Source organism: Panthera tigris, chromosome B4, assembly GCF_018350195.1.
Source record: "Panthera tigris isolate Pti1 chromosome B4, P.tigris_Pti1_mat1.1, whole genome shotgun sequence".
In the NCBI taxonomy this organism is placed as follows: domain Eukaryota; kingdom Metazoa; phylum Chordata; class Mammalia; order Carnivora; family Felidae; genus Panthera; species Panthera tigris.
In genome coordinates this window covers 56,357,028-56,382,976 of record NC_056666.1, presented here as the reverse complement: position 1 = coordinate 56,382,976, position 25,949 = coordinate 56,357,028, and the positions used below count along the sequence as shown (strand labels likewise).

At 34.7% G+C, this 25,949-nt stretch overlaps 1 protein-coding gene across 20 annotated transcripts in view; it reads left to right on the top strand.

The window, feature by feature from the left end:
* The window catches only part of SOX5 (SRY-box transcription factor 5), a 930,253-nt gene that overhangs the window by 847,623 nt on the left and 56,681 nt on the right, over positions 1-25,949 (top strand). For all 20 annotated transcript variants that reach the window (XM_042991948.1, XM_042991946.1, XM_042991954.1 and 17 more), the window contains one exon: positions 13,337-13,483. In XM_042991948.1, the coding sequence (XP_042847882.1) occupies positions 13,337-13,483 (147 nt within the window). The remainder of the gene's footprint in view (positions 1-13,336; positions 13,484-25,949) is intronic.

Here is a 25,949-nt window from a genome sequence, read left to right as displayed (position 1 = left end):
CAGACTTCTGAAACTACTAGTTGTTTTATCTTTGTCAAGTTTTTGAACCACCCCCACTGCACACACAGACGTGTTATGGTGATCCCTGAAATAGCATGCAGACTTCTAGCAAAGTGAGTGGCACTTCGTAGTCACTGAGAAAATCATGGCTCTTGCACTGCCTCTCCCCATATGTGCCAAGTATTTTCAAGCTTCCAGCAAGTATGCAATCTGGAAGTAGGTTTTTTTACAATATACAAAATAATATATAGTCTGATTTAATATGACTTACACAATTTCTCTTTTTTACTGAATAAAAATGCTCACTATTTTTAATGTTTTGATTATTATAACATGCCACCCCCAATGTATTGGGATAAAATGAGCAATTATTTCACAATTATGAACTTAGTCAAAGGTAAGCATTTGCTTTAAAGGTCTTTCTGATAATACCTAGCTTTCTTATAGTAAATAAAAATATGTGATAACAACAGAGTTTTTCCCCTTGGTAAATAAGCATTTCTCCTCTTATTGTTACTTTCAAAGGGTTTTCAGCAGTGCCTCTTTTCCCCCTATAAACTAAACTAATTAAAGCTATGAGGATAGTCACTGATATATAAAAGATTTGCAGACCTTTCCAGCCAGTGTCCCCTTTACCTTGCCAAATGGAGATGTATTTACTCGTTAGTGACCTCAGGAATAGATGCAAAGTGTTCCTCCTCCCACAGTCATGAGCAGAAAGTCTGGAACGGCATAAAAAGGGTCAATCGAATAGGTCATACATCATATGGGGAGGCAGATGTTAGAACATATTGTAATGGATTACTGTGCGGTACATGAAGATGGCTTGTGGAGTAGAAAAATCGAGGAGGGAGTGAGAGAGATAGATAAACTATCCGTTGGTGTTTTCTTGCATGACTCTTGCAAATATATCTGGATCTTTAAGGAACGGCTTCAATTGTAAAAGTCAAAATGTTTTTTCTAACTGTTCAAGATTTATTGGTGTCTAACAAAATGAAGAAAGCTTTTTAAAATCCAGTACATTTGAAGCATCTCTTATTTATACGCTTCAGTATCTGCAGTGTGACAGAAACAGCTTGAGAGCATCATACCTGTGAAAAAGGTCTTACAATTTAAGTAAGTTCAACTGTGTTCTTTAATTTTTATCAAGATGCCATCTTCACACCCTATCAACACTCCACTCCTCATTGATAGCTCCGTATTCTGTCCAAGTATCACACTGAGTGGGACTGAATTTAATATAAAGTAATAAAGATTGTCTATGTATTATTAACATTTGGCGATAGCAGCTTTACATATATAACGTTATAGCATCTGCACATGTATTCATGATAGCTTTTTAATGGTATAACTGCACTCTAGCCAGACATAATATTTTACTTTTGTATGCCAGCTTTTCTAAGGCATATCATCCAGGAGTGATACTTTTAAGGAGGTGTGGGTCATAATTGCAGGAGTCTCTGCCTTGGAGCCCCTACCAGCCAGCCCCTTGTTTCCTCAGACATGCTTTCCACACAGTTCACCTTCTGCCTTCTCTGAAGGCAGAAAATTCCTTCTCTGAAGTGGATAACATTTATTTTTCCCTTGTGTCTTGCCCCCCTGCCATCTTGAACTCACCTCTAGATGTCAGCTGGCCATCCAGACTTAGAGGCTTTGTCCACCTAACTCATTTCCTTGTGTAACCTGATATTGAAGCTCTTATGTTCCAATACCTTCAACTTCTTCATTTTTTTTTTAATTCTGCACCCTTGATATACTAGCTATTAGTTATCCTCCATTTGGACAAATCTATAGTAAGTCTAGGTTTACTTACTCTTTCTGTTTGATGCATCTTTCTTGCCCTCAAGTTTCCTTAGGAATTGTGTCCAAATACAGCAGATCATGGATCTCTCACATTGTGTATACTTACTTCAACTAGCTTTTCCAAGTGACCCTAGTTCCTGGTATACCCAGATTGTCACTCCCTTCTCTCCCTTGGGAAAAACTCCCCAGTTGGAACTCTAGGCTGGAGATGAAGTGAAAACCCTTGCCATGTCCACATGGGCACCCCCCCCCCAGTCACTTTCCTCCCTGGACTGTGGTAGTGAGGGTGAAGCAACAGGAGAAATGTTTCATACCCCTACCCCCCACCCAGCTTCTAGGGTTTAACCACCAAGGAAGTTAGGAGAGAACTTTAACCATTTACTTTCTACCCCAGGAATTTAATCCTCACAGACTTGACCAAGAAAAGATTCTCAGTCTTGAGAGCTAGCCCTAAGTGTCTAGTCTTCATTTTTTTTCCAGAAGTCGCCTTAGTGGTTTCTAAAAGTCACCAACTTTCAGAGCTCGCTTTACCATGCTAATGTTCCTTGATGGGGACAAAGAGTGAATAGCCCTTCACAATCATCACTGTACTTCTCTCATAGGATTTTTTTGAAAATTAAAGAATAAAAAAATTATCATTGTATAAGTATATAAAAATTTACATGAGAGGAAAGTATGTTTAAATGTATTACTCTTGTATTGTCATTATATTACTTACCATTATGAACCTTTTTCTAATAGCTATACACTGCTATTAAACTGGACCCTCACACAGTTTCTCCAGTAGGTTTTATTCTTTACAATCAAATTTGAATATTAAGAACTCTTACAACTAATAAAAAACTCATTTTTTTAAAAAAGGGCAGAAGATTGAGTAGACATTTTTACCACAGAAGACATACAAATGGCTAAGAAGCACACGAGAAGGTACTCAACATCCTTAGTCACTGAGGAAATGCTGGTATAGTGGATACCAGTTCTCTCCTACTAGAATAGTTGTAATCAAAAAGATAGACAATACCAAGTATTGATGATACAGAGAAACTGGGACCTTCATAACACTGCTAGTGGAAATGTAAAACGGTTTAGCTACTTTGGAAAAGTTTGGCAGTTTCCTAAAAAAGTAACTTGAACTTACCCTATGACTCAGCAAGTCCAATCCTAGGAATTGGGTAGTCAAGAGAAATGAAAACACACAAAGACTTTGTACAGGAATGTTCAATAGCAGGATTATTCATAATAGCCTAAAATTGGAAACAACCCAAATGTCCATCAGCTGGATAAATGCACACACAAATATGATCTATCCATACAAAGGAATACCATTCAGCAATACAATGGAGCAGACTGCTAATACATGCTGCAACATGGAGGAACCTCAAAAACATTACGCTGAGTGAAAGAAACCAGATCTCTTTTTGTTTAGTCTCTTCTAGCACTGCTCCAGTAGTGGTGACTATAAAATCGAATAACCTCACATCCTGCCTAGGAGAAGTAGAACGAACATGTTCTTTTATTTTAAAAAGGGAAGGGGAGAGCCTCTGTTTTAAGAAGTGTCCTGTGCGGTATACAGAAAATTCTTAAATGCTTATAGATATATTTTTCAGTTGATTTAAAGGCTGACACTGTAACTTTGCATGTTGTGTTTACTCTGCCTAGAATATCTTTCTGCCTTTATCTTGGACTTCCTTAAAGGTTCATGTCTAGCAGGGCTTGTAGCCATGTCACCTTCTGGACCCTACTTTAGAAGTCATTTGCAAGTCAGTCACAGACGAGAAATTTAGGCCATCTAGGACCAAAGCCAAGCATCTTCTCTTGAATGGCGCTGGGGATAGGAAAAGAAGGAGTGCAGGCTGTGGGCCCAAACATGGAGCACTAAGGAGATCAAGAATCTAAATTAAAACTTGCCCTCTATATCATTTGTGTGGAGGTTGGGGAGAGAATATGCATAACATAAAATTTACCAGTTTAGGCATCTTTAAAATGTACAGTCTGTGGCATTAAGCACATTTACTTGTGGTGCACCCATCACCACCATCCATCTCCTGAACTTTCATCTTCCCAAAATGAAATTCTGTACCCATTAAACAATTAAGTCCATTTCCCTGCCTCACTCCAGTCTCTAGCAACCACCATCCTTTCTGTCTCTATGAAATTGAATACTCTAGACACCTCACCTTGTATTAATGGAATCATAAATATTTGGTCTTTTATGACTGGCTTATTTCATTTAGCACAACATAATGTCCTCATGGACCATCCATGTTATAGTATGTGTCAGAATTTTCTTTGTGTTTTTTTTAATGTTTATTTTTGAGAGAGAGATGGAGCACATGAGAGGTAGGTAGGAGGACAGAAAGAGAGAGGGAGACAGAGGATCTGAAGCAGGCTATGCGCTGAGAGCAGTGAGCCTGACGCAGGGCTTGAACTCACAAACCATGAGATCATGACCTGAGTACAAGTAGGATGCTCAACCGACTGAGCCACCCGGGTGCCCCAGAATTCCCTTTGTTTTTAAGGCTGAATAATATTCCACTGTATGTTTATAACGCACTTTGTTTATCCCTCCCTCCATTGATGGGCACTTGGGTTTCTTCAACCTTTTGTCTATTGTGACCACTGCTGCTCTGAACACAGGTGTACAAATATCTATTATACTCTCTGATTTCAATTATTTTGGGTATATACCCAGAAGTGGGTTTGCTGGATCATATGCTAATCCTATATAGTTTTTAGAGGAACTACCATACTGTTTTCCATAGTGACTACGCCATTTTACATTCCCACCAGCAACCAGCAAGGTCCTGATTCTTACACATTCTTGCCAACATTTGTTATTTTCTAGTATTTTTATAACAGCCATCCTTGTGGTTTTCATTTGCATTCTGGTATTTTGAAGGTATGTTTGTCAGGATGGGAGAATGAAACATTTTATTAAATACTTCATTAGATTAATTTGTAAATTGTAAGTTTTTATAAATTTGCCATGTGAGTTTCTCTTTGCACTTTTGCCCTGGGATCCAGCAAATTTAAGACCTATCCTATTTTTCTTGCAATATACTTGGATAACATCAGAAAGAAGAGCTGACAATGTTAGGGAAAGAAGTCCCATGTTTAAACTCAAGTTGCTTTGATAATTTTCTGTGAAGAAACATTATGAAAAATAATGTGCAATGCAAATTTATTCACATTGAAACATGCTGATATGTTTTGAAAGATTTTCTCCAGTACATTAGTTTCTCTTTAAACTCCACATTTAAGTTACATTAAGAAGCTGAAATTAAGCTATAAAGATAACACTTATGGAGCCTTGAAATTGCTTTCTGAATTTTTTCCTCACAAATGTTACTCCTTGTTTCTTCCCTTAAAAAACAAACAAATGCTTTTCTTACACATCAGATCTAACGCACATCTTTTAAGTTTGACTTAAACTTTAGAAGTACACATTTACCTATTTTTTAAATCATAGTAAATGACAACACATACATTTGAAAATCTCTAATCCAAGTAGTTAACACATTGTATGTATGTTAATTTTTGTTGCCAGATTTCAGTCCCTGCACTTAAGATCAAAATGTTCTGCCATTTCTGTACATATATTTGAACTTCAAGGGACTATTAATCAGGGGGTTTTTAGTTCTGTGATGTTCTTTTTAAAAACTTAGGTTTATACATGTTTGTGTATGTGAGAATTTAGAAGTGACTACTACTTATTTCTGAGTGAGGGCTTTCTTGACCCTCAAGGCTGATTAAAGGACTTCAACTTTCATCCCAATGCCTATTTATGTTCTCAGGGTAAATTAAAACAACCTTATTGGTCTCATTTGATTAAATATTAAAAATATGTTAAATTCATTTGTATAGTATACCTCTTTTTTCTCTCTCTTATTTTTTGGTGTTTGTATGATATTTCATTTGGAGAAAATGATTCTATTTATAGAAATAATTTTAAACAATTAATTTAGCAAAAATTATATGAAATCGTTGTGCCGTCTGTTAGCACTCCTCATTCAGATAATGGCAATGTAAATGTTTACAAATTTACTGAAAGAATCAGTATGTTTTACTACATAGCATTTAGAAAAGACAACATTTTCAGTCATAATTTTATTTTTTTTTCATTAAATGCTTTTTGTACCCAGCTCTCCTACCTAATATGATGAAGTTTGTGATATGGGGAGGAGAGATGTAGGGAGTCAGATAAAGGGAAGGTAAAGGTGGAGAGAGAATGGTGAATGTGACTTATTTTGCACTATTTTCCCAAAGAATGTCCCCATGTCCTAATCCATGCCTGTAGTAAAGGAAGGTAAGGTAATTGGATGAAACCATTCACCATCATTTGCTACTGGCTCCTGAGTAATTGCCAGTATGTGGTGTCCTCCCTGTCTCCTGTACCTTTATTTAGATTGGGCACACAAAAGGGAGATATGAAAATAGATCCCATTTCAAATGAAATTTAAACTTTGAGGGGTGCCTGGATGACTCAGTCTGTTCAGCGACTGACTCTTGCTTTTGGCTCAGGTCATGATCCCGGGGACATGGAATTGAGCCCCATGTTGGGCTCTGTGCTGAGCATGGAGCCTGCTTAAGATTCTCTCTGTCTCCCTCTGCCCCTCTCCCTGGCTGGCACGCATGCTTTTTCTCTCTCAAATAAAAAATGAAGAAAAAAATAGAAAGAAAATTAACCAAGAGAAAAGAATCTAACGAAGATCAAAGGATCTCTTGAACTAACCAAGAGGAAAGGATCCCAAAGAACATTTTCTATGTAACAACCATAGACCCTGCTAAATACCTGTTTATTCTCTGAATAATAAATATTTAGGATTCAGTGAGTAAATAGTATATATCCCTTTATCAGAAAGAAGGCATTTCCTATTTGTCTTTTCCAAAACAGTTAAGAGTATCTATATGCTTAAATGCTTGGTTCTATTTTTTTTAAGGTATTAACTTTTTTCTTATAATCTTTATCAATTTTTTGGTTCATAATTCCACATTGACTTATTCATTTACTCTTATAATTATGACTACAGCAAGTATGTTATACTATATTTTGTTCCTATGCTGATAAGGTTTTGAAATGCACTGTTTCTTTGTCCCTGTAAGTAAATGAAATAAATGGATGAATGGGAAGTTTTATCAACATCACTGTTATATCTTTTCTCTAATTCCTCAAGTAGTAAAAACATTGTCTTTCCTTCCAGGTTTTTAAAAGGTCTTTCACAAAAAGTTACTGCCATTATTAAATATATATTAAATATGTACCAGAGGTTTATGTTTGTTGAAAATTAATCGTCTTCTTTTATGCAGTTCATTTATGCCTTTATTCATTTCTAATTTTCCTTGCCTTTAGGACTTCCTGAGAAAGCATTAAATAATAGAGACAAAATCCTTGCCTTCAAGGAGTTTACTAGTCAGTAAATGGTTTGAGGGACCAACCAGTGATAGATATTTTTGTCAGTGCATAATACTTTCAATCCAAATACTCCAGATGGTAGTTAGTAGCAACAATAGGTGAAGTTGTAATTTTAACAATTTGGGGGAAAGAATCTATTAAGAAAAAGTGGCAAAATTTTATGATCTCAAGGAAGCAATCCAATAGTCTACCTTAGAATTTAATAATCTGTTTTGTGGAATTTCTCCACCCCTTTCACTGAGTACCAACCTCTAGTTTAGGATAACTGTGTAGAAATGGCTACCTTTGTAAGAAAATACAATTGTATCTACTGGTGGTTTAAAGGCCAAGTTGTCCAAACACAACTGTACTGTTTTCCCTGAAATTAGCAACAATTCATTCGCACAGGTTAAAATATCTGTTTGTCATCATCCTGTCAGATTTTTGTTTTGACCCCACATTGTAGTTCAACAGGAAGAATGCCTACTAATGAACTATCAGCCCGCTGCCTAGTAGTGCTTTGGTACATGTAGTACATTACAGGAAAAAATAATACTGGTTGAGTTTAACTAAGATAAATATAATTCAAGGTCATGTTGTTATAGATACAGTACATCATACCCTTAATATTTAAAAAAATATTTAATGAGCTATACCTTAGGGAAAGCCCATGATGGAATGGCTCTAGCATTTTCAATATCAGGATATGAATTGTAGGGAAATCTGTATGACTTAGTTCTTTTTTGTTTTTTTCAAAAACTAAAGAAGAAAATGCATGTGTTTTAGCTGTCTTACAAGATAGTATAATGATTATATATACAAATGAGAATATGTGATAGGTGAATACTTACATATTCTATCTATGAAGTAAAGACTATATAAATTATACTGTACATTCTGTTCTTCTCTTTCATTTTTCTTTTCTTTTCCCCAGTTAATTTGTAGTCATTTATGTGTCCACTATGCTATGAACTTGGTTTTATTTTTTTCATCTTCACTTCCACAACTGTTACTTCAACTCAAGTTATCATTAAAATTATTACTGGGGCACCAAGGTGGCTCGGTCTGTTAAGCATCTGACTCTTGGTTTCAGCTCCGGTCATCATCTCAGGGTTTGCAAGTTCAGGCCCCGTGTCAGGCTCAGCACGGAGCCTGCTTCTGATTCTCCCTCTCCCTTTGTCTCTGCCCCTCCCCTGCTTGCTCATGTGCATGCACGCTCTATCTCTCTCTCTCTCAAAATAAATAAACTTTAAAAAAATTATCGCTCCTAAATTTTAATAACCGCATAACTTCTACCTTGTCTTATCTTTATTCTAGTTTGAAACATAACATATATTGCTTTCAAAAATCCAGTGGCTTTCTCTTGCCTACATACTAAATTTAAACTTTGTCTTTATTTCAAGATCTTCTATAAGGTGAACTAGCCTACAAACCCAGCACTGGTTTACTCTTCACAGGGTGTGTACTCAATTAGTCACTGTCTTTTCTGCCATTCACTGTTCCACACCATCTTCTGTATTCCCTTGGCTCAACTACCTCATTCCTGCTCCTGTGCCTTTAAACTGTTCTCCCTTCCTAGAATGCCACCTCCTTTTTTATTCCTAGCTTAGCTATATCTCTTCTATGAAAACACATGAGATCATACTGACTCATTTCCTTTGCCTTCACAACTTTAAAAGTGGCATACAGTTATAGTACACTTACATGCTCATTGTTTTATGTTTACCAATCTTGATTTAGGGAAGAAACTATGCATAAGCATGTTTGTATCCTCCACTGTACTTGGCACAGTCCAGAGTATATAGTAGGAAGTCAGCACATATATATTACCTTGTTAGTTTCCTTCTTGGTATAATTAATTGCTTAATAATTAGAACTGTTACTTACTGGTTAAGGATTCTTTGCCATGTGTTTTTCTGAGTATTTGATACTCACTGTGTGATTTATCTCTCACATCAACCCGATAAGCTCAGTTTTATTTATCCTGAATTTGCAGATGAAGGAACTGTGGCTGGGTTTACTTGCCCAAGGTCACTAGTTCAGAACTGCTATTAGTGAGGTTTATCCTACTTTTAACTGTTCCAGTAGAAGTACACTAGAAGTAGAAAACCATGTGTCCTTGAAAGAGCTAAAGAAACAAAGAATGTGTGTTTATGGAGCAAGTTGAAATAAAAGCGAGTTACTTGTGTGTGTGTGTGTGTGTGTGTGTGTGTGTGTGTATACACTTATGGACACATGAGCCCCAAAAAGACACTAAGTAATCAATGGATAGATTCCACCGATTATGTGATTTTTTATTTTATATGATTTTTATTTTATATGAATTTTTTCTTAAAAAATCATTGAATTAGGTATAGGGATGAAGGAAGGGAAAGGGAATAGGAACACAATATTTTAAGTAATATAAAGAGTGGAAAACCTAATGATCTGTGTAGTTGGAGAATTTTAGAGCTTAAAACAAGAGTTTCAAGATAACAGTAAAGTTATTCTGCAAGGCAAAACAGTTATTCTGTTAGTCTGGTTAACTTCATGAAATGAGTGTTCTCTTTAAGCTTTAGCTTTTTGTGTTTAGGATCTCTCAATTTCTTTCTGATGTTTAGAACAACTTAACTGCTTTTCATAAAAGTATATTTATCATAATACATCTTGTATATAACTCTGGTTTTATCTGCAGTCTTTTAAAGAAAAATGTTAGCCAAGTTTTTGTTTAAAAAATTTATATACTTAATATATAGATAGCGGTGCCTGAATGGCTCAGTCGGTTAAACGTCTGACTCTTGGTTTCAGTTCAGGTCATGATCTCACAGTTTGTAAGTTCAAGCCCTACTTCAGGCTCTGCACCGACAGTGTGGAGCCTGCTTGGAATTCTCTCTCTCTCTCTCTCTCTCTCTCTCTCTCTTTCTCTCTCTCTCTCCCCCCCCTTCCTTCTCCCTCTCTGCCCTTCCCTTGTTCATGCTCTCTTTCTCTATCAAAATAAATAAACTTAAAAAAAAACATATAGATACACAATTATTGAGGTGTCTACAATAAGGGAGTGGGCTCTATAGTTCACAGGATGCTTACTACTTCAGATGGCCTTCTGGTTGCCACTAGATTCTGTAACCCTTCCCTGTCAACAAGATCAACCAGTGGTTCTGTATTATTCTTGATTTTGCTTCAAGAACATGTAAGAAGTGAAATAAAATAATAATTGTGTCTTAATTCACTTGTTTTAAAATTAGCCAGCACATACATTTTAATGCATGGACAGGTGAACTTAAATTTTTTGAAAGATAGAATTAAAATAAGTCACAGCAGCATTGTTTTTTTCTTTTTTGCCAGTTGCCCACCCTTACATAGTAGCCAACTATGAGGAACACTGTCAGCTTCTTTAAAACTACTGAAATTTCCTTTTAACTTGTGAATTAGGTCCAAATTAGGACCCAGAAGTATTAAAATTCCTGGTTTATTTTATCTGTGCAGACTTGAAGTGTGTTAGATCCCCTAAGACTTGAGGCCTTTTTATGCTTCTATAAGATGTAAGAAGCACGTATATTTCACACAAAATAAAAAGTATTGGAAATAGATAATTCCTACTTCCAAACCTTGGTTAAGTAGGAGAAAGCCAAATATGAGGAAGGGGATATGGGAGATTGAAAGAAATGAACAGCTACCTAATGTTAACCATACTCTGATTGACTAGTAGCTCCTGACATTTTATTTTCATTATAAATTACTTTAAATCTCTGTATTATATGCAAGTACCAGTAAGGTAGATGATACCATACTGTTATTATAAAAATATTTAAATGGGTCCACCTATTTTAAAAATTTAGGGTTTTTACTTTTTCCACTCAGAAGCATTTCCTAGGACACTTTAATTAAGATAAACCTTAATTTCATATTTAAAAAGATAAAATAAATACATTTATTTGAATAATGAAAGAATGTCTATGATATTCTTTACTCCAAATGTATGTCACCTCCAACCTTTACATTCAATAAAGTGTTTCAGAGTATATTTATACTTGTATTTTCAATGGTAGCTCTTATACTTCTTTGCAAGTTGTTTGTCTGTAGAGATTAATATTTGAACATTGAGTCACCTTTTATGAGTGACTGGTTCATCTATTTAATTATCTAAATAACTCAAATAGTCAATATTTTTTCAAATTATGAAATAATTCTTTAATAATCAAATTAAAATCTTGAATAATTATTTTGTTCACATTTGTTTATCGACAGATGTTAAAATGTCCCATGTCAATCTCTAGTAGTTATGAAACAATCTTATATTTAGTGTGTACAAACCAGTAATATGTATTGTTAGCCTCTCGGCATAATACCCACTGGAATAATTTTTAAAGACAAGGATATAATATATAACCCAGTATTAAATTTATAATATATAGCAATCCAGATAATTTTTTAAATATTTTTTAAATCAGTATATGTAATTTGATACATGTATTTTACTGGACAAAATTTAAATTTGCATAGTGGTATCTTGGGATATTGGTTGTTTTCTTAATAACTTCATGAAGAGTTTAGGGTGAGGAGAGAAAAAAACTACTTTTTTGAATTATAGGATATAATGCAAAGGTTTTTAACACAAGTGTGGAAAGTGGATAAATTCTGATATTTTAAAAAAATGATAAACTCCCAGTCATTGTATTTGACGTCATATCCTTTTACTCTTTATGCAGTCTAAGACTTACTAATTAAGTCTTTTCTTTCTCACTGACTGAAATAAAGAATAATATAATTATTCCAATGCACGTGTACACAAACACGCACACACACACACACACACACGGGAAGAAGGAACAATCATTATTGATAGTATAAATTTATTCCTCTGGTGTTTCTGTATCTGGAATGTATCTTGCATTAGTTGGCATAATAAAAACATAATTTTATCAATAGTTTTAATGCTCTGTTTCATTTAGACCATAGTATCTGGAAACTGTGAACAATGTATGTGTGTTTTCGTGTAAATATATTCCTGTCCTCAGGTTTCAAAGTTTTGTTTCTAGAGAGGACCCCCCCCCCCCAGCTTATCAAGGTCTCTGGCTTATGCTGAGCAGTTTTATCCCTTGAATTTTCTCTTGTGGAGAAAAATCAAGATAAACTATGTCACAATACTTTCCCTTGAGAGCTTCTTTCTTTAGTACCAGTCTTTTTATTACAGAAGTTCTAACTTGCATACACACACACACACACTGTACACACATGCACATCTTTTCTATCCAGATCTTAAAATTTTCACACACTAAGTGGAGATGAAAAGAGAATTAATCCAGACATTTGATGTGACTATTTGAATCTAAAACAGTCTCCTTGTTTTAAGATACTATATCATATGGCAATTATTATCAAAGTGAAATTTTCTTATTATTAATTTGATTTGTTGAAGAATATTTTACTGGTTATTTAATCAGAATGACTATGCAGTGGCTTAGTGGAAGAGGGCATGTTTCAGACAGTATTCCTTAAAACCCTAATCCTCAAGATAATTTCAGGTTTGTCTGTGTTTATATATCATGACATAAAGTGGATTTCTGGCAAGCATCCAGTTAATTTTATCAATGTAGGTAGACTGACCAGATAGTGTTCTTGAAATACTCTCCTTCCATTCCCTCTCAATGGCTGTTTTTGTATTTCTATACAACTAATGATTAGAAAAAGAATTGTTACAGGTCCCCATTTCAACAAGTAAAACAAAACAAAACAAAACAGAACCAATATGAATCGTAAGAAAATTACTTTGTATATGAAGCTGCATTCTTTTATAACACACTGTGTACATTTTAAAATAGAGCAAAAAGAGGTCTTGACCAAATGTTATGATATACTTGTCTTCCCTACCATTGAGAAAAAGTAACTATGAATGACTGTTATTTGTTTGCAGTCCCTGGACATCCTAAAGCTGAAATCCTTTCTATGTAGTATCTGTCATTTCTCCCCAGAGAAGTAAGTCATGAACGTTGAGATGACAATTTCTTTCTTTAAATGTTCCAGGCGGTAAACAAGAATCCTCACAGGAAAACTACCACATCTGAATACAGGTACTTTCTGAGAGGTGATTTATTTTATCACTGATAGTCATTTTTTTTTTCTCTCTCTCTCTCTTTTTCTTTCTCTCCCCTGTTTCTTCTGTAGCAGTTATATGCTGCCCAGCTAGCTGCAATGCAGGTATCTCCAGGAGGAAAGCTCCCAGGCATTCCCCAAAGCAACCTCGGTGCTGCTGTATCTCCTACCAGCATTCACACAGACAAGAGCACAAACAGTCCACCACCCAAAAGCAAGGTACCCCTTTGCAGAAGCTACCTGTCTTGCAATTGACAGCTTTACTTTTCATTCAATGGCATTTATTGAATATTATGTGCCAGCAGTCGGGTTAACCACTGGGTCTTCAAGGAGCTAAGAGTCTGGTAGGATCAATAAGGATCAATAACATACATACATTGAGCCATGCATTTATTCAACAAACATGCATTGGTAGCCAGAGTTGGAAATGTGAGTGATGCACAGATTTATTAGATATGCCGTACTCCAGTGGCTTACAGTCGTATCAAATAAATACCCATACTCTATGAAACGAAGCCTTATAAATGAATCAAAGCCTTATAAAGAGTAACAGATAAAATGCATTGGAAGTTATTAGGACAAACACCCTGCTTTCAGTGAGATATCCTGGGAGGGGTTTTCCCCCCCAAAAAAGGGCAACCGAAATAGACCTTAAAATAGGGGTACAGATAGGGCATACAGAAAATGTTTTATTTAAATATCAATAACTGCTATAATGTGGTGCAGTATGGATATAATTCTAGATATATCATCCATCCAATAAGATTTTCATGAAAGATATAAAGATAATAATAGTGTTAGAAGTAGGACTATTTAGAAATAGTTTTCTTTTGGGAACTAAGGAAACATTTCTTGAGAGAACATGGAAAAAGGATTGACAGGAAGAGATTCAAATAAGCTGTTCTTTGTCTTAGGAGAGAGAAGCAGAAAACTTTGAAGCTGAAATGTTTTGTGTTTGTAAGATCTTAAGGTCTTAGATGAGGATAAGTGAATACATTATACTTTCTGTGAAGGAAGACAGAAGAGTGACCATAAGTATGTTTTTCCTGAGATTACTTAGGGAAGTAACAACACATATTTTCTATTAGAAAATGTTAAGTAGAAAACTGACCCAGTTAATTTACCCCCAAAATAACAACTTTTGCTGAATTAGCTAGAATATTGTTTGTGTTCTCCATTTCCCAAATGCCATATTGGAAATAACTAAAGAGCAAAAGAATAAACAGAGAAAAAAATTAAAAAGTATTGAAAGAGAAAGAAACTCTAAGAATTTATTTTTAATCCTATTCTAGTACCCTTACAGATACCTTTCACAGTTAGTGTATTAATTCAGAAGGTAAATTGAGAAGGAGAAGGGATCAGTTGGGAAAGTCTACTCTAGCCTCCATCTTCCCCAAACTCTTAAGGACCTTTTCCGTATTATTAAGAGGTAAATACACTTGAAAGCACAACTTAACCTGGACAAGGAACCTAGACCATGATTCACCCATAATATGTGCAAACATATAGTTCAAATTATTGTACACACTGCTGTGATATTGGGAAATGTACAAGTGCACCCTTTAAGAACTATTTCAGGGGCGCCTGGGTGGCTCAGTCCGTTGAGCATCCGACTTCGGCTCAGGTCACGATCTCGCGGTCCGTGAGTTCGAGCCCCGCATCAGGCTCTGGGCTAATGGCTCAGAGCCTGGAGCCTGCTTCCAATTCTGTGTCTCCCTCTCTCTCTGCCCCTCCCCCGTTCATGCTCTGTCTCTCTCTGTCTCAAAAAAAAATAAATGTTAAAAAAAAAAAAAAAGAACTATTTCAGCCGTGTAATGAACTTGGCATGTTCTGTGCCTAATGTACACCCAAGATCTGGACTGCTTTTCTTTATAATCAGAGAAGAGCATATTTTTTAAAATTTGATAATAATTGTAACATTCGTTAACTAAAATTTAATTTTAAAGCAGTGATATTTTGAGGTCTTCATGGACCAGCAATTTTAATATATTGCATGTATGGGCTAATTTTGAGTAAAATAAATAGCTGTAGCAGCATAGTCACCGTCACACACAAATAATTCCGTGAGATATTATTCTCTGTTTTTTCCCCTTGATTTATTAATGTGATTTCATACCATGTTTCATAATGATGCTTACATTATGACATTTCATATTATGATTTTAGACTAGATAGTTCACTTGTAAATAACTAGTGGGCTCTCTTTATTACCTCTAGAATAACTTTTTGTCATTATTATCTTCTCCCTAATTTACTTACTCAAATAATCAGGAGGCTTTTGATATCAATCAGCCTCATCCATTTATGCATCTGTTCATTCATTCATTCATCCATCCGTTCAAATGTTTACTGAGCAGTTGTCACAGTGATACTTTTTTTAGGTAACCATGGCAAATGCAAAAGTGATTGAACGTTTGTTTTGCCAAGACTAGAACACTACTTTATGAGTTCTATGGTTCTAGACACTCATAGAATCCTATACAACCCTATATACCAGTTGCAAAGCAGACTTATTATCCATCTCAGTGATAATCCTCTGCCACTTTCTACAGTTTCATAAACCTCCATTTTTCAGTACAAGTGAAAAAGTGGATTGTGTTTCTATACCTATGATTATACATAATTTTAAAATATATTTTGTAGCTTATCTTTAAAATTCAGTGTAACTTTTTAAAAACCAGCCTGCTTGAATTTTTTATCAGGTAAAGTTTAAGAAAGTAGTAGATATTGTGTTTCTTCCCATTTGCAATTGTGTAAAAGACATTAAAAGTTTAACCAACCAGTAAAGTGCCTCTTTTTAGGTAATAACATGATTTAATAAAAATATGTCCTCTAGCACGCTGTCTACAACCACTCTTATTGTCAGAAAAGATGTCTTAAATGTGCTTGTGTTTTAGCTCAGCAGTAAAGTTTAGTGCATTAAAAATAGTCCGACCAATAAATATTACTGTTGTCATTTTAATGAAGAACATGGCCAAAAAGATACAACCAATAGTAAATAAAGAGGACCCATTTCAATACATGAATTTAGTTTCTTGCAGCATGAAACTGACATTTATACATGGCATTATAAACATTTTCACTTCACAAAGCTATTTTATTTATTAGAATAGCCATCATTTATTGTTCTGTTTATATTTTTAAACAATCAGTTCTTAGTGTCCTTTGGGCATTTTCTGTGTGTTTTATTGGTCTATTTTACTATACAATGGAATTATTTTATGAATGGGCTTTATGTGTCTGTATACCTATCTGACATAAACCAAATTGATGGTTTATGTTGAAGATATATTTATTGTTTGGAACAATGGAATTGTCAGCCACATCCAAGTGATGATGTAAGGAAAATGATCTTATTGGCAGCTGTCAAAAATCAGCCATGTTCTCTGGGTTTTATTGCCTGCCCTTCTTCCTAGGTGTGCCTTTGCCTTTGACTCACAACTCTAGAGAAGGACACAAACAAAACTTATTTGCAATTTGCAAAAAATGGAAGGGGGGAATCAAAAGGAGGGGGCTCCAAAAGACTGTAAAATTGTACAGCATGAGTCCTCTGATGCATGCTGTTTTCAATCTGCTGTGTGCCAGTTGGAGGCTTGGGGAGTGTGTGTGCGCACGAGAAAGGATAATGCTGAGAAATGATAGAGTGGCTGTGACCTCCAAGCTCAGCCTGGAAATCCAAGACATTGATTTCACTTAGCATTCCTGCTGAGAAATCTGGCGGAGTTCAGTTGTAATAAAAGAACAAGATTCTGTTCTAATGGTAATGGCGTATGACAGACATATCACTTTGTCTGTCCTCAGCACCAGAGAGAGGAGAATTGGAGAAAGGTCACCTGACCTGCCTGTGGTGTTGTACGAGTGCTGTACTGAGCTTTGAGCTGCTGCCTAGGAACATAATTATTTATAATATTAAATGATAAAGAAACCTTTAGAGGGTTCACAATGAACCTCTAAAAAAACTGCAAACAGGAATCGCATTCTGTAAATATGAAAACACAAAAAGAAATCTGGTCTCTTCAAAATCTGCATTGGAGAATATGGGTAGTGTTGCTTGTTGAGTTATATGTCCTTGAACTTACTGCTTATGAACTGTTTTCATTAATACCTGACATATTGTCATTGGTTAATTTTTCTTTCTTTTTTTTTAATGCCTTGATATTATTAGGCAAAAGCCAAGAAAACTATTTTGCCAATGGTTAGAAAATTAAGGTCATCAGCAGTTTTTTTTTTTTAATTTCTCATGTGTTACATAAAATCCTTTTTAGTACATGTACACCTCTCTCTTTAAAAATTGTCCCCACCGCTCTGGATTCTACTCCAAGACCATTCTTTTCATTAACCAACAAAAAGAAATATATTTAGCTCTTCAGAGATATTCTTGTGTCCTTGCTGTGTCTTCACAGCTAGCTTATTGCTAAATATTGGTAAATAACTGAATGAAAGTATGAAATTATGAACTTTTGTGTACAAGAGATCCCATTTCAAGGAAATTTTACAAATACTTCCACTTTTCATATTAAGGAAAATTATTTAGTTAAGTTATTGTTTAGCCATATTGGTCCTTAAATCTCATAGACAGAATTGCTGCTCTGTTTAAATTCCTTAACAACTGTTTAAATTGATTTGTGTATAGTTTAGCATTTTGTCACAGGATGCATTAATGTATTAGTGACTTTCATTTTTACACTAACATATTTCCTTACCTAAATGACTTTCTGAATTACTTGTTGCAGTCTTTTAAAAACCTAGATAGCCTTTCCTGTGTGATAGTAACTGATCTCTTGGTAACATTTGTTTTTTAAGAAAAAATGATTTCCCTTAAAAATAATAGACTCAATGTCAGCCTTAAAATAGTTATATTAGGAGGAAGAACATTTTTACTCAATTTCACACACCACTCACACAATTGTTGGTAATAAATAGACTTACAATTCCATGCTACCAAGAAATTCTCATATGTCATAGATGTGCTATCTGAATTTTACATGTTAAGTGATTTGCCATTGTAAAAGTAGCCACCTCTTGGGAAAATTACAAGAGCAACTTGCAAATACTATGAAATGTCTCTTGGCATTTGATGAAAACTTGTATATTGCCTGCAACAACCAAGAATAGTTAGTTTGAAAAGCTGGTGACAAGACAGAACTCCTGGGTGCTTTTCTTTTACCTTTGCTATGACCCTAGTCATACTCCTTGGTCACAGTTGTGTCTCTATCGATGACAGGAGCACGTAAATTGTCTGAATCAATTCTTTTTTGTTCTTTTCAAATACTTCTAGCAGTGATGTTCCCATTTGCTCAGCAGTAGCACCTGGGAGTTATGACAAGGGAAAGAAATATTTTCCAACAAGACAGAAACAGTCCTAGCCAGCTGATCAGACACAATCAGATTCTTTCAGCTGCAATATCCTTATAAATATTGCTTCAAATTCAGAAGCAAGAAGCGAAACTATATTGTTATCTGATCTTCTTTCTCAAGTGCAGTAATGAAGATCTTTTCTGATTTGGTGGCCAGGTGTTTGTGTTAGTGATGCCCGAATTGCCAATGACTCTTATTAGGGCATCTATTTTTTTTGCTGTAATGGTACCAATCACATAGTTCCATGCTATCAAATAAGCATTACATCAGTACACACTCATCTACAGGGTAGAATTTTGTAGCTAAATACCGTGAGTCACAAACCATGGTACACATACAAGATTAGCATTATGTTGGGAACATGAGAAATCCGAGGATAATCATGATTCATCTTAATTGAAAATTAGTTCGAACAGGAGATGTGGGAAATAAAGCTTTTTGCTAACTTTGAGATCGTGTTCTGTAATGCTATCTGGGGAAAAAGGCTGAATACCAAAGTCCGCACACAGTGTAACCACAATCAAGTTGAAACACCACTAACACTAACTGTAAAAACATTATTTTTAATATTATGGGAAACACATTCTTTAAAGAGAAAGCAAATGAAATCAAAGAGATTTTGTAAGTTTTAAATGGACCAAGACCTTCACAGGAGTACTTCCATGATGAAAGGTTTGAAAAATACTGGTCAATATAACTGTTGACTTCATTTCATATTTTTTTACATTTTATCTGGCCACAAAAACTTTTGTGCAGTAGTAGTTGCTAGAGATGTAAATTCCAATATGTAAAAGTTCCTAGAATGCTAGTACTTGATGTATTCTTAGACCTTTTCAGGTCAAGATCACAAATAATCTTTATTGACTACCCTGGGCTGGAATTCATCTCTGAATGTGGTATCTCTGAATAATCCAGAGTGCTTCACTAGTATTAATAAGAGAGGAACTGCCATTCATCTATAAATGTAAGAACAGATAAAATCACATATCCATTGTGAAACTGTTGAACGTGATACTTTTTACATATCTCATTTTCCCCAAAACTTCAGAACAGAAGGGGGTGTTAGCCTCAGCTAATTATAACCACATTTAAATTGCCCATTTTCTATTCTTATGCTTTAAACACTGTTTGGCATATCAATTAAATGCTAGAATTTCCCTAATACCTTGCTCTGTACACCTGCTTTGTGTTTTGTTGAATAGCTGTTGAACACCTCTCTCTCTCTCTGGTATTTCAATATCTGTGAAATAGCAATTTTGTGAGCCTTTAAGATGTGATATGGATGTGTCATACTCGAGAGGTGACTTCATTGGAGAAGAATCACCCCATAGAGTTAAACTGTAAATGTACCCATTATCATTATCATCACTTCCTGGGTGGGACATATGTACAGTGAATATAACAGAGTCGCCCTGTCATTTTAAATAAAGTAGTTTTCTTTTTTGCAGTCCGTGTTGCTAAACTGAAATATGTTAAATGAAGTGTTATCAACAGAACCCCTGTGATGAGCCTCCCCCTTTCCTTTTCATCTGTATTCAGTTGACAGGAATCTCAAACAGCTAGGTACTTAAACAGAGCCTTTTCTGAGCACAGTGGTATTAAATATCCAAGTCGGTCATTTGGTGATATAGTCTTATGATTCAGGAAAAGAGGGGTTGGTCACAATTGGAACATAAAAAACAGTACAAATTATAAAACAAAGAGACAGACAAGTCATAATCATGGCATTTTTAAAGAGGCAAAATATACAGAGGGATTTAGGTAATGTTCTTTGAATTCAACTGGCCTGGCCTCTGTTCCCCAGTATACTGAGTTTGTTTTGACAGGAACATGTCTGGAACACAGCAGCCAGCTCTGATGAGCCATGTCAAAGCTTTTTAATAATGCAAACCATGGGGAAAGCATGAGGATGTTGAACATGTGCAGACACAGGAAGATCCACAGAATCACATTTTCTAAATGGAAGTTCCCCTCTAAAATAGATCCAACCCAAAGAAGACACACCATCCAAAAAGCTGTGATTAAAGCATTTTAATTTTAAAACCAGGCAGTTAAAACCTAAATAGTGTAGGGAGGAAAAACAGCAATGTGAAAGGATGTCTTTGTACAGGAGGAGGATCTAGAACAACCTCCACGAACATCATGGCTAAAAAGGGGAAATCATTACTATGTTAGAGGCTAAGTAAGTGAAAGCCCACTTCTATGGTTCTCTTCCTTTTTAAGAAAACATTTACAATTTTGACTTCCTAAAATGTACTCCAACTCAGTTCAAATCCTTTATTTTCTAAACTAAGTGAATGATCAGTGCTTCATTTGAGCTGATTATTGACCTCTTTCCAACCCTCTAGACCATACATGTACTGGAGCTATTTGGATAGAGAATTGAGAAGAGAACCCATGCAGGACCTCTCTAGACCTCAGATTTGATTCCCTCTCTATTTAATCAAATTATTCTGTTTATACATCTTTCTTATTCATAAATAGGAAGAATTTTAATGGTCTTTCTCGCAGAGATGTACCAAAGTATAGGTATGTTTTTAAAAGGACAACAAATATCAATGTCCTCTTTAGATTGATGGAAAATAGTATAAATAAATATTCATTAGTTATATTTTTTCAATAGATTTTTGTCTAGAGAGAACAAAGCATTCTATGATATTTTTAAACATTATAAAAATGGAGAGGGATAAGAAAACACAGTAATTAAATGTAGATGTAAGAGTCAAAAAATTAAAGAGATGTACCACTCTAAGCTGAAGACAAGTTCAAAGCCCAATGTATTCAAGTGTCATTTACTTCACAAAAGGTATCAGGCATTTTATTTATAGAAGTGTAGAAGCTTAAGTAAGGAAGAAACCCAGAAAGTTTTCAGTCCAAAGCATAATAACCTACTTAAGGGGTCCCTTTGCCGCCACTCCATGAGGTAGCATTATTTTATTCAGAGTAACTCTTACCGTCACAATATTCTTATTTAAATAGAATTGTAATCAGATTTCCAGGATTTCAGCATGTGGTTCCACTGAATGGCAACTGTATTTGTTAGTACTCTTTCGGTTGCAAGTAATAGAAAGCCCAACCGAAACTGGACCAAGCAAAAAGGAAATGTATTCAATCACATGGAAAAAAAAAATTCTGACTACAGGTCTGGTTTAATCAGAAGCCCAAACAATATTGCATGGAAGTATTTCCTATCTCTTAGTTCTGCTCTTTTTCTCATTCTTCAAAGGACTGTTCCTTTTTGGTGTTTTATATATGCTTACATCTATCATTCACTGATTCAACGAGTATTAATTCATGCCTATTGTGTGTCAAGTTCAATGCCAGGCAGTAGAACTACAGCTCCGATGGCTGTAAACAAAAGTGTGTCCTCTTAAAATCTTACAGTCTAAGAGGAAAAGACCAACTATGAACAATTAAACAAATAGATAATTTCATATTTTGGTAAGTGCTCTGAAGAAAATAAAACATGGTAAAAGATCAAGTTCCTAGGGATAAGCAAGGAAATCTTCTCGAGATAGAGATGTAAAGGAAACCCTGTCTGACACCTAATTCATGCAAATGAAAGTACCTGCAAAGGTCTGGGGGAAAGTTATTCCAAACAGGAGGAACAAGCAATTGCAAAGACCCTAATATGTGAATCTGGAAATTCAAGGTTTAGAAAATAGGCTGAAGTAGCCAGAATGCGGAAAACATAAGGGAGAATGCTAAGAAATGAGGTTGATAATGAGAAAGACCAGATCATGTATGACTTTTTCTTGTTCAGGAATTTAAGCTATATTTTAAGTTCATTCAATTTAAAGAAATAATATGTTTTCCATTCACCATGAACTGTAATTACCTACTCATTGTCTTCCTTTCTTAGAGTACTATGTTTTTGAGGGAAGGAAATGTTTTCCCTTTATCCTTTGGATCAATTGAAAAACAGTTTAAGCATCTCTACAATGCTTCCCTAGAAATACTGTGGAATTTGAACCTTAATGAGATATATTGTACCTTGCCATTGAAGGAACAAGACATTTTAATTTGACGAGTCTATTAATGGCCTATGATGTGTCAGAGTCCTAGGACCTGAGGATACTGGCACATAGTTTAGACAGATCTCTGCCCTCATGATATATATACATCACATGTATATACAGTGATGTATATGATAAGGGATTTACGGATGGAAAAGGACAATTTTGTATAGCTAACAAGGGCAGCAAGTAAGTGCAAGGAGTGTGAATGTAACCTGAAGTATTTCCTGAGTTTTCTTCAGATTGACTTACTTTATCAGGGTTGTTTCACTAGTAATATAAGAAAACACATACCCTTAATAGTACCTGTCACCACCTATATAAAGCAAATTATAAGGTTGAGTTTTTGGAGTGATATTTTCATACTAACACTAACACATGAGTATTGATTCAAATGTAGTCACCTTAAAAATTATAATTACTATTTATTAGCGATCATAAGAGTTTTAGAACTCTTACTTAATATCTTTTGATCATGTTAATAAACCACAAAGGAAAGCAGACCCTAATTTCTAATTAATCTTTTTGCTTTTGATATTTTTAAAAACGTTTGATTTTTACCCAAAACTTTATAACCCAGTCTGATTTCAACAGATCTGCCAAGTCTCCCAGCAAGCAGACTTTTAGCTAGTTTAAAAAAGTCAGTAAAAATGTGCTACAATCTCTTTTTTGTGCTAAAATCTTAAAACAACTGTAAAAGGGTATTTTTAAATTATGAATAGCATCATTTTCATCATTAAATTGAACCTGTATTCTTCTGAATTGAATATTTTTGAGAGGATAACTTTCTTTGAAAATCTCTTTCTCTCTCACTTTTTCTGTTTCCTTTCCTTCATCTCTCTCCTGCTCTCTTCCCCTCTTCCATCCTTCCATGTCTCTAGTTAAAAATTTTATTAAAAAACACTTGTCAGAGGGGCGCCTGAGTGGTTCAGTGAGTTGAGCGTCAGACTTCGGCTCAGGTCATGATCTCACGTTTTGTGAGTTCGAGCCCTGCGTTGGGCTCTGTGCTAACAGCTTGGAGCCTGGAGCCTACTTCGGATTCTGTGTCTCATTCTCTCTTGGCCTTCCCCCCACTTGTGCTCTGTCTCTCTCTGTCTCTCAAAAATAAATAAACGTTAAAAAATAAAAATTAAAAAAAAACACTTGTCAGGTAAATATGCAATGCCACCAACTTAAAAAAAAAAAGAAACTTCTATAAAGTTTCTGTAAACCTTCTATAAATAATGTGATTATTTTATTAGTAAAATTTTATCAATAATTATTTTATGATTTCTTTAGGCATGTACATCCATAATGCACTTAAAATCCTATTTATTTTAGTGATAGTAAGTTTATATACTAAGTTCTACTAAGATCTATATTGTATTATATTCTATAAAGTGAAATTCTTTTTTAGTTACACCTGTTTTCCCATTTTCCTATGCACATATGATATGGAAGTGGCCTTAATTGTGCCTAACAAGAAACAGAGACTATTTTAATCCAAAGCCTACTCAAAAAAATTACAAGATAATGAAATTCTCCACCATCATTTATATAGTTTCTCTTTACTGGCAATAACCAACTAGAAAACAATCATTTTTAATGAGGGCTTTTTAAACAAAGACCAGAAATTGTATGAATTGATTAGTATTAAATGTGAAAAAAAAGCCTTCAACAGATACACAGTGAGTGGTGTAATTCACATTGGCTATGAATTATTATTTAGGGGCTGCTTAACATGACCAGGTAAATTTTGTAAGCACGCATATTCTTATCTTACGTATCTTCCAAGTTTGAGGACATAGGAGACACAGAATAGCATTCAAAATATACAACACCTCTTTCTGTTGATTTGTTTTTGGATCTAGGAGATAATTTTATGACTCTTCTTTTACTTGAAAATATATTTGAAATTTTTTCTATATTGAATAAGAATTTTTCCCAATGAAATTATAATCTTAGGAACATTAAATTTGTAAAACACATTCTTAATGGCTCAAAGTATTGAGTATTGTTAAGAACTTGTTTAACAAAGTGCTGCTTAGAAAGGAGCATACCTACAAATGCAAGTGTCTAAATATCATGAACAGCTAGCAGCTTCCTTTAACCTGAATCCAAAGGTGTCCTAAAGTTTTCTTGGGAAAAATGTGCCCTGTCCCAGTCTAGGACCTTCTTGTAGATAATATAATCGGATGCTTCTTAGAATTACACTCCCCTCCTCACAAAGCTGTATGACTTACAGTTGCAATATTCCACAGCTTTTAGCCCTTGACTTCCAACTATGGAGTAGCTAATTCCATTGAGTGACTTTTTCAGAACCCAACAATTAAAGAAAAAAAAAATCCCTTTGTGACTTTCATTTTTCAAAAGGAGAAAGATGAGATCTCTAAATTTAGAAAAAAATAAAGACCAGAATTTTCATTTTGTAAGTTTTACATTACCAGAATAATATGAAGGGGAAAAATGTATACTCAAATACATAAAAATTCATTTTCTCCCAAACTGTTTGCCAATACCAGAAAATACTAAGAACCCTACATTTTTATAAAACCACAAAATATTTTTTAATTAAAACTCTGTTGTAGTTCTTTTCAAGACTAATTTTCAGGACTGAGATTTTTGTATGAGACTCATTTAAATTGGGCCTTTCAATAACCAAGGAATCTTATTTTTCTGTTCATTATATAATTTGAGTTGTTATGGTTTGTTGTACAATTCTGATGACTTTTGGCAGTGTAGATATTTCATAAATAGGAGAAAAAGAAATTGAAACCAAAAATAGAAAGGATGAAATACTGCAAAAATTTTCTCTTGTGGTATTTCCAGTAGCACTCAAAATAACATAAGAAAACTATTCTGTTGTGAAGTATGTATAAAAGCATTATGACAGCAATAGGAATGTCCTTAAATAATAGTACAGATTTGTGTTTTCTATACTTCCCTGTGTAACTCTTTTGAGGATCAAAGTTTCATTTTAAGTCGGCAGGAGCTCAATATTCAGGTCAATCCTATATAAATACAGGGCAAGACAAGAATTTTAGGTCAGCTGATGGAATTTTTAGTGCCAATTTTCATGCAAATAGTGCTGTGATTTATCTAAAAAAATGATAATTCTGATCCAATTTTAAGAGAACCACTGGGTAATTTTAGTTTGGTTTTACTTGTTTTTTTCCTATTAGCTTTCATAGAGTTGCAAGGAGGTAGAATTCTGATTATATCTGAGACTGCAGTTTATGGACTTGCAACAACATAATTGAAGGAAAGATCAGTTTCATAAGATTGATCATATTAGATACACTTCCTTTATCCATTGAATTCTAAGTGGCTGG